General features: G+C 37.6%; 1 protein-coding gene across 12 annotated transcripts in view; it reads left to right on the top strand.

The window, feature by feature from the left end:
* The first annotated feature begins 6,073 nt into the window (after positions 1-6,073).
* Positions 6,074-13,939, top strand: part of ATM (Serine/Threonine-kinase ATM-like protein) — a 124,881-nt gene continuing 117,015 nt past the window's right edge. For 7 of the 12 annotated variants that reach the window (XM_088211798.1, XM_088211797.1, XM_088211796.1 and 4 more), the window contains exons 1-9: positions 6,078-6,281; positions 7,181-7,289; positions 7,409-7,552; positions 10,178-10,339; positions 10,439-10,634; positions 10,760-10,916; positions 10,992-11,131; positions 11,230-11,314; positions 13,574-13,677. In XM_088211798.1, the coding sequence (XP_088067924.1) occupies positions 6,213-6,281; positions 7,181-7,289; positions 7,409-7,552; positions 10,178-10,339; positions 10,439-10,634; positions 10,760-10,916; positions 10,992-11,131; positions 11,230-11,314; positions 13,574-13,677 (1,166 nt within the window). In that variant the 5' untranslated portion in view covers positions 6,078-6,212. Of the gene's footprint in view, positions 6,282-7,180; positions 7,290-7,408; positions 7,553-10,177; positions 10,340-10,438; positions 10,635-10,759; positions 10,917-10,991; positions 11,132-11,229; positions 11,315-13,573; positions 13,678-13,939 lie in introns of all 12 variants that reach the window. The other 5 variants (XR_015816501.1, XR_015816502.1, XR_015816503.1 and 2 more) reach the window with 2 other exon arrangements.

Raw genomic sequence — 13,939 nt, 5'->3', positions numbered from 1 at the left:
TTCCAGATGTGTTTCCGGATGAACTACCCGGACTACCAGTAGACAGAAAAATCGAGTTCACCATAGATCTACAGCCTGACACCCAACCTATTTCGGCTGTTCCTTACCGCATGAGCCGCGTTGAGATGGAGGAGTTGAAGAAACAGAACACTGAATTGTAAGACAGTAGTTTTATCAGACATAGTGTGTCCCCTTGGGGTGCCGGAGTCACTTTTGCCAGGAAGGGTGATGGAACGTTGAGGCTATGTATTGATTACAGAGGATTGAACATGGTCACAATCAAGAACAAGTATCCCCTTCCTAAAGTTGATGACCTCTTTGATTAGTTTCAGGGTGCGCAGGTCTTTTCCAAAATAGACCTGCGATCAGGTTACCATCAGGTGAAAATAAGAACAGAAGACATCCCCAAGACGGCTTTTCGAACCAGGTATGGATACTATGAGTTCTTGGTCATGCCATTTGGGCTAACCAACGCCCCAACCATTTTCATGGATCTGATGAACATTTAGGGAATTTCTAGATCAATTTGTTATCGTGTTCATCGATGACATCCTGGTCTACTAAAAAAGTAGAGAAGAACATGTTCACCATCTAACCCAGGTTTTACAGGTTCTCAAAAGAAAGAAGCTGTATGCAAAGTTGAATAAGTTTGGATTCTGACTTGAGTAGACCGCCTTCCTAGGACACATCATATCAAAGGATAGAGTATCAGTGAATCCTGAAAAGGTTGAAGCCGTGCTCGGCTGGGAGAAATTGACATCAGTTAAAGAAATCCGTAGTTTTCTGAGAATGACGGGCTATTACCGCAGGTTCGTTGAATGATTTTCTAGTCTAGCAGCTATCCTAACCCGACTCACAAAGAAGAATGTCAAATTTGAATGGAATGTGAACTGTGAAAGAAATTTTTCAGAACTGAAGAAGTGGCTGACTACTGCACCTGTGCTGGCCTTACCGAGTGGATCGGGGGGATATACAGTTTACAGTAATGCCTCCTATCTAGGCTTGGGTTGTGTCTTAATGCAGCATTGGAAAGTCATAGCTTATGGGTCCAGACAGTTAAAGAGCTATGAAAAAAATTATCCCACCCATGACTTAGAGTTTACCGCAATCATACACGGCTTGAAGACCTGACGCCATTATTTATACAGAGAGACTTTTCAGATCTATACTGATAACAAGAGTTTGAAATACATATTCACTCAGAAGAATCTCAATATGCATCAGAGAAGGTGGATAAAACTTCTTAAAAACTATGATTATGATATCTTGTACCACCCAAGTAAGGGCAACGTGGTAGCCGATGCATTCAGCATGAAAAGTGCAGGTATCTTAACCCATTTGATGGTCTCAGAATGCAGATAAATTGGAACTACACAACAGGTTCGACTTCAGGACTTGAGGAGAGCCACATGTTTGAGCCATTTGACCGTCCAGCCTGAGTTAATCCAGAGAATAAAGGAAACTCAGTCAGCTGATCCCGCCCTAGTAGCTCTCAAGAACAATGCAGGACATGAGGTTAGTTCAGAATTCCGAGTCTGTGCCGATGGGTTACTCCGATTTCAGGACAGGGTATATGTTCCGAATGACAATGAATTGAAGAGAGACATTATGACTAAGGCTTATAACTCAAAGTTTGCCATGCAGCTCGGAAACACCAAAATGTACCAAAGCATGCGACCCCAATTTTTGTGGAATGGGATGAAAATGGACATAGCTGACTTTGTGTCTAAGTGCTTGATATGTCAGCAAGTCAAGGCAGAACATCAGCGCCCAGGTGGGTTACTTCAACCTTTACCGATTCTGGAATGGAAGTGGGAACATATCGCCATGGACTTCGTGACAGGGTTACTTAAGACACGCGTCGGATATGACGCCATCTAGGTAATTGTTGATAGGCTCACCAAGTCTTCTCACTTCTTAGCCATCAGAATGATCGATCCATTGGACAAGTTAGCAAAAATGTATATCCAAAAAATAGTAATTTTACATGGAGTTCCAGTGACAGTGGTGTACGACAGGGACCCTACGTTCACTTCTCGATTTTTGAATAGCTTTCAGCAAACCATGGGAACGAAGCTGGTCCCTCAGTACTACCTTCCACCCTTAGACTAATGGACAATCCATACACTTGAAGATATGCTTCGAGCTTATGTCCTTGACTCTGGAGACCATTGGGATGACCATCTGCCCCTGATAGAATTTGCCTACAACAACAGTTACCAAGTGAGCATTGGCATGACTCCGTATGAGGCGTTATATGGGCATCCATGTAGATCATCGATTTGTTAGGAAGAAGTAGGCGATAGAAAATTGTTTAGCTCGGAGCTGGTAGAGGAAACCACATCTAAGATAGTTAAGAGTAGAAGGAATATTCAGACGGCTCAGAGCATGCAGAAGAGTTTCGCGGACACCCGGAGGAGAGATTTAGCGTTTGAGAAATGCGACCGGGTGTTCCTCAAGGTCACTCATTTCAAGAGAATTAGTAGGTTTAGCAGGAGTGGAAAACTGAACCCCCAATTTATTGGACCATTCGAAGTCTTAGACAGAATTGGTACTGCCGCCTACAAACTAGCTCTACCTCAAGAGCTTTCCAAGGTCCACAATGTATTTCATGTGTCTATGCTACGCAAGTACAACTTGGACCCCTCTCATGTCTTGGCCCACGAACCCCTCCCACTCCAAGAGAACTTATCCTACGAGGAAGTATCAGTCGACATTACAGATCGAAAGAGTAGATTGCTCCGCAATCGAAAAATATCCTTTGTAAAGGTCGTATGGCAGAACCACAAACCAAGGGAGGCTACATGGGAGCTAGAATCAGACTTTAGAGCCAGTACCCCCATTTGTTCAATCAAGAGTAAGAGACAAATTTGAGGGACCAAATTTCTTTAAGGGGGGAGAGTGTTAACACCCCAACCCTTTTCTTTTTATTATTATTATTATTATTATATTTTAATTTTTTGTAATTATTAAATGAATGTAATGATTTATTATGTAATAATATATAGTTTTAATTTAATTTAATTTATTTAAATAGAAATAATAATAATAAAAAAAGGTAAAATTATTTAGGGATTTAATTGAAAATAATTTTGGGAAAAAATGGTGAAAATTTAGGATCTGGGGGTATTTTTGAAAAAAAATTAAAAATTGGGGGTCAAAACGCAATTTAAAAAAATTATGCCACGTCAGCAGCTCCGGCCAACCAGAACACGCCATGTGGCAGAGACGCTGACGCGGGAGGCCACACGGAAGGGAGTCACGTGGCGATTCGTGTGCGCACGATCGAACGACTGAGATCCATTCCCGCGCGCACGGACGACCCAAATAAAAAATGCGCACAAACAGCCTAGATTGCACGCACATGGACGGCTCAGATTGAGTCGCGCACGGACAGCCCAGATTGCATCGCGATGAACGGTCCAGATTCATTTTCTATTTAATCGCGATCGGACAGACTAGATTGAATCGCGATGGACGGCTCATATTAAAAGCGGATGGTTATAAATAATCTCATCTGCACCCAAACTCTAACCCTAACCGTTAGAGCCCCTCGCTGGAGAAGACAGCCCAACCGCCAAGGAGCTGACCGCTGCCACCTGCCGCCGCACTAGAGCAATTTTCGACCGGCAAACAAGGTAAAATATTCTCCTCTTGGCTTAGAATTCGATGCTGAACCCACATATGGCAAAATCGGAGCAAAAAACCAGCCAATTGGCCGAAAAATGCCGCCGAAGCCCAGCGCCGCCGCCGCGGGCTTTCTTGGTTTTTGCTTCCGATGAGGCCCTTTTTGATTCCTGTTTGATGTAATTTTTCCACCATTGTGACAACCGTTCCCTCCTCTACAAGTTGACCGGAGCAAAATACCAAATCACGATTCCAGCCAGAGGAGCCGCCTCAGCGGAGAGTCCCGCTGCTGGTAAGTTTCTATTTTCGGTGTTTTTTCGGCCCACCGAGGGCCTTAGGGGTATTTTCTCACAGGAACCAATGCAAGTTTAGCTGAATACGGCCGGAAACAGCCAATCCGAGGCGGATCGCCACCGCTCGTAGTGGTGCCGTCGCCGGAGCACGGCGGAGCCACCGTATCGGAATTCCAAAATTTGCCGAATAGGCCTTAGGTATGATATTTGAGTTATTTGGGACATGTGTAGGTACCGTAAATGCGTTTCAGTTCCCGAAAAAAATTTAAGGAATTTAGGGACTGCCCGTAGGCACAGTGAAAATCCAATTTTCGACGTCGAATTAGGTAAGGACCCCTTATCCTATTTTCTATCACGGGATTGAAGTCTGAATAAATGATAAAACTGTATTTTGTACAAACTGAGTAAATATGTATAATGAATTACGGTTGCTAATAGAGCCCGAATCGGACATATTTATCTGTCAGTTCCTATTTGATTTATTTTACAGTTTAAATGCATTATGGTATATGGTTTATTTTATTCTATGGTTTGAATGCATGAATCACTGCTTATTTCATTTCGGCCTGATTTTATGAATCTAATGATATGTTTGCCTTATTGGATGCTCGTTAATTGCTTTAGTATTCATGTTTATGTAGAAAACGGAAAACTAAGAAATAATAGAAAAGGAGTGTGAATTGATAAATGGATAAATTGACAGCCTCACTAGATATCTTGGGAGATGGTGGACGGACCGGGTTCATAAGGAACCCTACCGAGAATGTTATCTCATACCGGACGGGGTATGAAGACTTTAAATATTTTGGCGCTCATACCAAACGGGGTATGAGGACGACCCACTTCACCCCTATACCGAATGGAATAGTTTATTATTTGGCGCCCATACATGACAGGGTATGGGGACGGCCCCAAGAATTAAGTTTGTTAAGGGATGGGTTCACGTGTAGCGGGGACCCCTATGGGTTCCTATGGATACAAGTAGACTGATGAAAAGGGGGCAACTGTTGTTTGATGATTGAAATATAAAAGTATGACGTGTGCTATGTTACAGAGTTTTTATGAATTCATGATATTTTATGATGTTATTGTTTATATGGGTCGTTTTTTATAAATCTCACTGAGGCAAGTAGAGAGTAAATGGTTTGATTTTTAAAAAATGAATTTGTTTAAAAATTATGCTCCATTGGTTGTTTTTGATTTTCTATCAACCTTTATTTATGTGACGGTAAATAGTGTGATGTCCTTATTGGGCTACTATACCTCATTCTTTATTTAACCATTTCAAATCAGGATGACTTGGTTCCCGAGTCCGATCCACAAGAAGACGACGAGTAGATAATAGATGCCTTATAGTTTTCTTTATACTTCTTTCATTTTTAGTATTTCTTTTAAAGAACTTATATTTTGATATTGTTTAGTATTTTTAAGTTATTATAAGGGATATTAACCTAAATATTTTATTTTACTTCAGCACTTATATTCTTTATATATATTTCATTTTGAATTTCCAGAGTCGTTACATATAATTTATAAACTATCATTTTTTTTAATGAAAATAACAAAAGGATGCTTAAATTGTTCTTTTTATGAATATAATTAAGGAATATATTTTTTCTTCAATTCTCTATGTTTTTAGCCAAGTTGATGGAAATATCAATAATTAGTTTTCTCAACCAGACTTTATTTTATTTTATACCAATACTTATTATTTAATATAACTTAATGAATATATTAATAATAACTCAAAAGATATACATTATTCAACATGATAAGATAAAATCACAACAATAATATTTAATTAATTAATTAAGAAATATTTTGGTTTACACTTAATAAGCGAATGCTTACATAATACCAAATTATCAGGAGGACATCGTCATTCGCAAGAAATATATATCCACATTTTGTATTTTTCAACGAATACTTTAATATTTTTTGTTTCTTCAATAAAAACATTTTTTTTTTGGAAACTTTATAAATTCTAAAATAAAAATTAAGAATTATCTCAGCAAAAACAAAAAAAAAAAAAAAAAAATTCATGTCTGATAGTCAGAAATGAACAGTCGAGACAAAATTCTTGTTTTGTTTCCCTGAGCGCACGTTAGAAAATAAGCGTATGTTAAAAGTTTTGTCTGCTTGATGCTCGTAGACCTGGTCATAACCTTGAAACGGTACACGTTAGAATCGGCCGCCAAATAAATACACTACCCCTCTCGCTGTGTGTCGTCGACTCTACACACCTACTGGTTTTCCCGCTCAAGCTATCATTCGCTCAGCAAAAGGTTGGCAATGGTTACTTCCAGAGACATTCAAGAAATCGTTTCAAAGCTATCATCCGATAAAGCCAAAGCTCGAGAAGTAACTTATTTTCTCTTTTTCATTTAATTTATTTCTCCGTCATGTTTGTTGCGCAAGAAAACTCAATGAAATGAGTAAAATGCATTGTTCCTGCCTTGTTATCTACTTTTCATTTTTGGCTGTAAATAAAAGTAAGATCAGTTCAATCTTTCGGTTGTTGCATTAAGAGTGTTATCCGCTGTTTGGCTTTTTATTTCCTTTCGAAAATGTTAAAGAGTGGTGGTGGATTTTTCGGATGTGTTTTTCTTAAATTCGTCGGAGAAAGCTTTAAAAGGAAAACTAGTTTGATTAACCTATTTTCTTCTGGTTTTTCCTTGTCTACACTATTGCAGCTACCGGAAAACTCCCCTAAGAATATCCAGCTCATACTTGATTGGTTTCTAGTCTCGTTTGAGACTTCGTTCTTCTTTCTGATTCTGGTCTTCTGGATTAAAAATGAAAAGAAAATGAATTTAGTGGAGTCATATTGTTGAATTAAGGGACTGGTCTTGCTCATGGCAGTCTTTGCCAGGTTGTGGATGCTATAGTTGGAAAGAGTTGGAAGTCTCTGTGAGGCCCCTTTACTACCTCTTTTGCTTCTGTTGGAATGATCTTGTCCTTTCTCTCTCAGAGTTTGGGATATCTCTTTGTCTGTCTTGCAAATAGATTAGGGAGCAGTTTTGTGTTAATTTTTCTTTTGTTTTGTCTTTCTTCTTCTCTGCTAGGAGGATCTCCATGATCTTTCTTCATTTTATTAATTGAGGAGCAGTTTATCTTTCTTTTTCTTTGCTAGGAGTATTTCTTGACAATAATTCCTTTTTTTAAAATGAAAAATGAATTTAATTATTTTTTGTTTTATTTTGCTATGTTCTTCTTTTCCCTTGTAGCTAAATCAAATATTGATATTTTGTTCTGATTAGGAGGGAATAAAATTGTTGAATACATGGTTAGAAGGTGAAAGATCAATCGGATTCTGCAAATTTCTTGCACAGAATACCTCAAGGCTTAAGCCAGATGAAATTCCTACTTGTAAGTTCAATGATCATTTTGCAAATTCTATGATCTCTATTTTCTATTTTTTTTTTTACAAATTATATAAAACAACCCTTATTTGGGAGCAGACTGAGAGGTTTTAATTATTTTTGCAGCTGAAACATGGCCTTTTCTTGTCAAATTGCTTATCCAATGCGTGTCATTAGAAATATCTGGTAGCAAGAGGCGATTGCCAAAATCTATATTTGCAAAAACACTTCGAATTGTCATCCAAAGGGCTGAAGATTCAAAGTTCTCAGGTAATTTTCTGAAAATTTCTGTAATCAATAGTTTTACTCTAAAATGTTGTTTTATGAGAAATGAATCCCATGGCCACCTCACCCTTCACTGCAATTTGGCTTGGGAGCTATGGCCAATGATTTTTTTTTCATACTTTGTCCTAATTTGGATATCCCCCTACTGAATGCTTTTTGAGATAATCTTTAAAATTAGAGGAATGAGGGAGTGAGGAATTCCTGGAGAGACACTGTTTTGCCTGGACTGTGGGTGTTATGCTTTTTTTTTTTTTCGAAATCAAAACATATGTATAACGTATATGACACCAAAGAGGTTTTCGCCCTTATACAAAAGTATTTACAAATCAGTTAGTGCATCCAAAACCCTCCCAAAACCATCTCACCCACACATATCATGCCCAAGAATAAGATTCCCAGAAGTAGCTAACCATCTATCTCTAATTTTATCAATGTCCCTCGCATACCCATTGAATGCTCTATTGTTCTTTTTTTCCAAACAATCCAAATATAGATAAAGAAGTTATTTTAACAAACATGGATCTATTCCCCACCTTATTTAAAAAAAAAATGGATCTATTCCCCACCCCGTCCTAAGCGCACAATTCATTCTTAACCGAGTCTCCAATCACCCAATTGATACTCAATAAGTTGTACACCATATACCATAAACTATACGGCACCGGGCACCAAAGAAGAAGATGATTGCAAGATTCCGCAATGTTCATACAAAGGTAGCACCTGTTGACCATAATGTGACCCCTTCTCATCAATTTGTCAATTGTGAGAATGCATTCGCGACAAGCTTCCCGCGGAAAAAGGCAATCCTCGGTGGTGCTATTGCTCTCCAGATCCGGTGGACCAGAAATTGCTCTCTATTAACCTCTTTATAAGTCAAAAAATCATAAAAGGATTTCACTGAAAACGTGCCATCATTCTCAAGTTTCCAAACAGCCTTGTCTTCATTCGAATTCAAATGAACATTAGTGAGAACTTGAAGAAGCCTTGTGTACTCTTCGATTTCCCAATCATTCAAGTTTCTAACCAAATCAATTTCCAACCAATTCCTCCCATCCCTCCCCCTAAACACCTCCGCCACCATCACGTTCTTTTTCCTTGCTAAACTATAAACTCTAGGAAATTGGCATGAGACTGCCCATCCCTAACCATCCATCATCCCATAACTTAATAATATTGCCCCTCCCAATCTTCCATTGAATACCCGCCATGAACTTTTCCCCTCCCATATAAATATCCTTCCAAAGACCCACTCCATGAAGCCTATTTAAACCCCTCCTACTCCCTCCCCCCACCATATCCCCCCCCCCCATCCCCTTAGGCTGCTTCACATGATCCCATCTGTTTAGGTGATATTTCGTTCTTTTCTCATCATCCTCCCAAAGAAAACGACACTGAATGCTCTCCAATTTCTTTGCAATTTTCACAGGAAGAGTCAATGCGGACAAAAAATAGATTGGGAGATTAGTAAGAATACTTTGGATAAGAGTCAATCTACCCCCTTTCGAAAGAAAATCTCTTCCATCCCGCAAGTTTGCTCTCAAATAGATAGCTTTGCATCATCATCATCAGCGTTTCTAATATATAAATTAAAAATAGACTTCAAGATGGATGCTAGAAAGATATATATTATTTATTTATTTTTACTGTGGGTGTTATGGTTGGAGCGCAATGACTGAATTTTTAAGGATTTTTTTATGCCTCCTCAATTCTTTGTTAGGGATAGACTGATTTTCCTAGTTTCTTTGTGAGCAAAGGCACAGAACTCTTTTATGGAGACATTTCCTTATCGTTGTTGCAGAGGAATTGAGAGGCACTATTACACCTATTTTATGTTTCTCTTTGTTTTTCTTTTCCTCTGTTTTTATGGAGGTCATGTAGAGGATCTCTTGTCCTCAGGATTGTATTTCTTCTTTCTCTGATTATCAACAATACTTCTTTTTTTCTTTTTATAAGAAAAATATTTAACCTTTTTTCTAGCATGCTTGATTGAGGTTAGGGGATTGTTCTCATATGCCTTTTGGGAAGAACTCCTTGGATTAACAATTCTCTGTTAGCTTCTTGCTTCCCTAGAGTTTATAGATTGTCAGTGATCACCATTTTCCCATTTCCTCATTTTTGGGTTGTTCAAATGACTCTCGCTCCTAGCTTTTGTCTTTTTTCAGAAATCCTACTGATCCAGACGCTCCAAACATGATCTTTTCAATTTGGCTTCTCATGTCTATTGTCTTCTCTAATTACTCCTAGTATAGAATCTGGTTTTTCGGATTCCTCGGGTTTATACTCCTGTAAGTTTTAGCAAGATTGTTTGATTCGTAATTATGCAACTCTGAATAATGTCCTAATAAGTTTTTTTTGGGGGAAGATTTCTGCTTTTAATGAAAAAGTCTCTTTTGGATTGCTCTTGATATCATTGGTCGGTCATGTTATTATTTTAGAAAGCTTACGAAATCTTTCACTGTGCTGATGTTTGGCGTATACGTCTTTATCATAAAGGTTTTCTAGATTCCTAGACTTCAGTTATATGTTTACTTCATCTCTATACACTGTTTTGATGGGATGTTGGAAGCTGGCGTCATGCTTTTTGTTTGTATCACTGTTGTTTTCTCTCAGGCAAGATGCCGCCTCTATCACCTGTAGTGAAGACACTTTTTAATCATATATCCGATGTCTTAAGCAATATTGCAAGCTTTCAGTCGGAATATGGGATTATTATTCGACATCTTGTGGCAGTCAGAGATTATCGGTTTCAAATGAGAAGGCGGATTTATTGCAGTGAGTTTTTTTGTTGTTTAATTCCCACATTCTTTTCTGGATTGCAAATGACAGTGCTAGTTTCTGTTTGCTCCCATATATTTTTATCTGTTTTGGAAGGCCTGGTGCTTCTCTACATGGAAAAGTTGGAGATTGGCTTTACAGAAAGAAATAGTTGTCAATATAGTCAGAAAGAGGAGGCCTTTCGCAATATTCTTACTCTTCATTCGCTACTAGAAAATCCTCCCGGAGACTTCCCAGATAGTCTTAGGGAGGATATGGTCAAAGGATTTTCTCGGATTTTCTCACATGTAAGGTATGTCATGATATGAAACTTTGCTTGTTGCCTGTTGGTTTACTGCGTTATGCTCGAATCCTTTGTTGAAACTGTAACATAGTAATGAAATAGTTCTTACTGCTTTCCCTTGCGGGCATTTTCAGAGATGAAGGCAAAATTTCACGTAAGCTCATCGAGAGTGTAAATATATTCTTGTTGAAGGATGGTCCGAATTTGGGATCTCAGTCTTTGGAGCTCCATAATGCTATGCAGCAATTTGTGTTGCAGTGTTGGCTGACAACCCATGACCGTGGTCTAAAGGTTCCAAGTATTTTTTTGATATACTAAATTATGTTTATGGGATGTATAAATTACATATTTTTATTTTTTTGGCAGGATGCACTTATATTTTATTCTAGGCTACAGCTGAATTTAACCAGAGGAGTTGCTGATGGAAGTGGGGTGGTAGAACAACTTCTGGACATAGTATGCAGGGAACTTGACCAGAGTAGTTCATCCAGCTCTGGTACATCATGGTAAGTTCTTTTCATCCTAAATCATTCTTTTCTGCTTTCTTCATTTTTTTTATGGTGAAGCACAGCGCTCTTTTGATGGATTGTCATGTTTTATTTAGGGCTGACACGAAGGATGATATGCTAGGAATGTTGAGCACTTCACAATTTGGTCTAGTGGAGCTCGCGGCATTTCTGTTTTATCGGGTATTTACTTCATGAAATCAATATCTAGCTGTCATGTTTCATTTTACAACTGATTTTTTTGTGTGGCTGGACTCACATCTATGGATTTATATTCATCAGCAAAATCTCTTAAAACTAGCAGTGTTCTTGTTCTTATGTTTGGTGATTACAAGAATAGTATCACATGTAAAATTCTGATACCTATCTATGAATTCCTTCTAGAAAACTCTATTTCACGGGAAAGGTTATCCAATAATTGGGAAAATAAAAATGAGAAGTTTGTCATTTGTGAGGATTGTCAGAAGAACTTTGGGGTTTTTGTGTGTGCGTGTTGGGGGTCAGGTTGTATATGGGATGTTAGTACTTAGTCACATGTGTTCTTTTTTGGGAAGGCCTCAAAACGAGTAATAGATTACATAGAGTAATTCCACTTACAATACTATGCATTATATGGAAAGAAAAGAATTGTAGGATTTTTAAGGGTACAGATACAAACTTTGCTATTGTCAAGGATATGTGTCTTTATCTTTTTGGTACTGTTGTACTTGGTCACAACTTTGATTCTTTTGAGGCTTTAGGTTCTATTGTGGATATTCTCACAGATCTGTAAAATCTTACCTTCTTGTACATGGGTTACGTCCCCTTGTTGTCCTTATTTTATACCACTACTCACTTTTATCTTAAAAAAAAACGTGTTCTTTTTTTTTTTTAAATTTTCGGAGGACTCGAAATTTCGTTCCCAGAAAACCGAACTATTCCATTTCCAGTTTGGTCCTAGATCAAACATCTGTTTCCAATTCGATTTTCCAGTTCGGATTGGATTGTGTGCACCCCTAAGCATAAATTAGGACTAGCAGAAGAAGATAAATAAATAAATAAGGAGATGTATTAGAAATTGGTTGGAAAATTGATATACTTATCACACACAAGACTGGATGTTGCATATGCAGTAAGTGTGATAAGTTAGTTCATGTACAATCATAAAGAAGTGCGTTTATAGGTAGCTTATAGAGTGTTATATTTCCTAGAGGGTGCATCGGAAAAAAGTATCATATTCAAAAGGAATGACAAATTGCTCTTAAAAGTCTATACTGACCTTGATTATACAGGATCACTGATGGACAAAAGATTTACGTGTTATTGTACCTTTCTTGGGATAACTTGGTCATTTGAAGGAGTTAAAAACAGAATATAGTTGCAATATTGAGCGTAGAGTGAGAGTTCCAAGCATGGTTCAAAGGGTATGTGAGCTGTTATGGTTGAAAAGGATTTTAGAAGATTTAAGAAGCAAATAGGATGACCCCAAGCGCCTATACTATAAAAATAAGTTGGTTGTAAGTATCATAACCTAGTACAATACGATAAAACCAAATACATCAAGTTTAATAGACATTTTATGAAATAAAAGTTAGACAGTGGCCTAATATGTATTCCATACATGACTACCAACGTTACAATTTGCAGATATGTTGATCGAAGACTTGAATAATCTAGCATTCGAAACTATCATCAGCAAGCTGGGGATGGATTCTCTAACTTGAGGAGAAGTGTTAAAGAATGTATTCTATATATAATTAATCTAGGAGAATTAGTTTAAAGAGCATTGTGGTAAAATATGCCCTATGTTATTCATTGTCGGTTTCCTTTGTTACTCTAGAAAACTTGTATGTATTGGAAGATGATATTTAATAAAATACACACTCAATTATTCTTGAGAGACCTTGATTGGCAACAGCTCCAATGGTTCATTACTTTTGTGGGACACTCGTTCTCACTCCCTTGAATGACGTTTTATGGTACAACTTCTGTAGGCCTCTTGTCCTCACATTCTCAATAAATGCTTGTAAGGTTTCAACTTATTCTTTTTTGGAGAACATAGGGTTCACTAATCTTTTTTTTTTTTGGTCGGACAACTGGTCCTCAGTCTCCTTGAGCAAAAGCTCGAAGGTTCAAATAACAATATATATATTTTTTTACTTTTACATAATTTCTTCCAAAAATTCATCCCAGAAAAAAAAAAGAAATAATAAGAATCCTTTTCTCCATAAATGGAAATAATGCAATATGGGGACATAGTCTCCAAGAAAAGTATTTCAAAAATCTACCGAATATATGACCAAAATTAAAGTATGTGCTGAGGAAGCTGAAAGAAATGCTTGGCTAATAAAAGAGTTAGAGCACACACATATATATATATATACTATGTGCATCTCTTGATTTTGATATTTATTTTATCATGGAGAAACTTGGGTAGTAGCTAATCTTGTACAAGTATTTCAGGCTTGTGCTAATGTGACCAGAGCACCATCATTTGAAAAACGGGCTAGGAAGGAGCATGCTGCATCGCGTCTAAAGGAGGCACTTATGGAAGGGAAATGGTTATGGTATGTTTATACTTGGAAAAGTTGGGGGATGATCACTGAATTTGACTAGGATGTATTGGAGTTTCCTTCATGGAATTTCATGCATAAATGATTGGCTTCTTGTGAGATGTATGCTTTATGGATGTTGGAATAACATTCCTTAATCTACTGAAGCATCATGCTTTTAGCAAGTTATGGTTGGACTTGTTGTAAGTACTTGATAGGTCATAGTGTTGGATGTATGTTTTAAATTTTTATTTTCTTGTAGTCAAATTAGGTTTAA

Source organism: Carica papaya, chromosome 9 (genome assembly GCF_054855325.1).
Source record: "Carica papaya isolate Zhongbai chromosome 9, ASM5485532v1, whole genome shotgun sequence".
Lineage (NCBI taxonomy): Eukaryota > Viridiplantae > Streptophyta > Magnoliopsida > Brassicales > Caricaceae > Carica > Carica papaya.
This window is presented reverse-complemented; position numbering and strand designations above follow the sequence as displayed.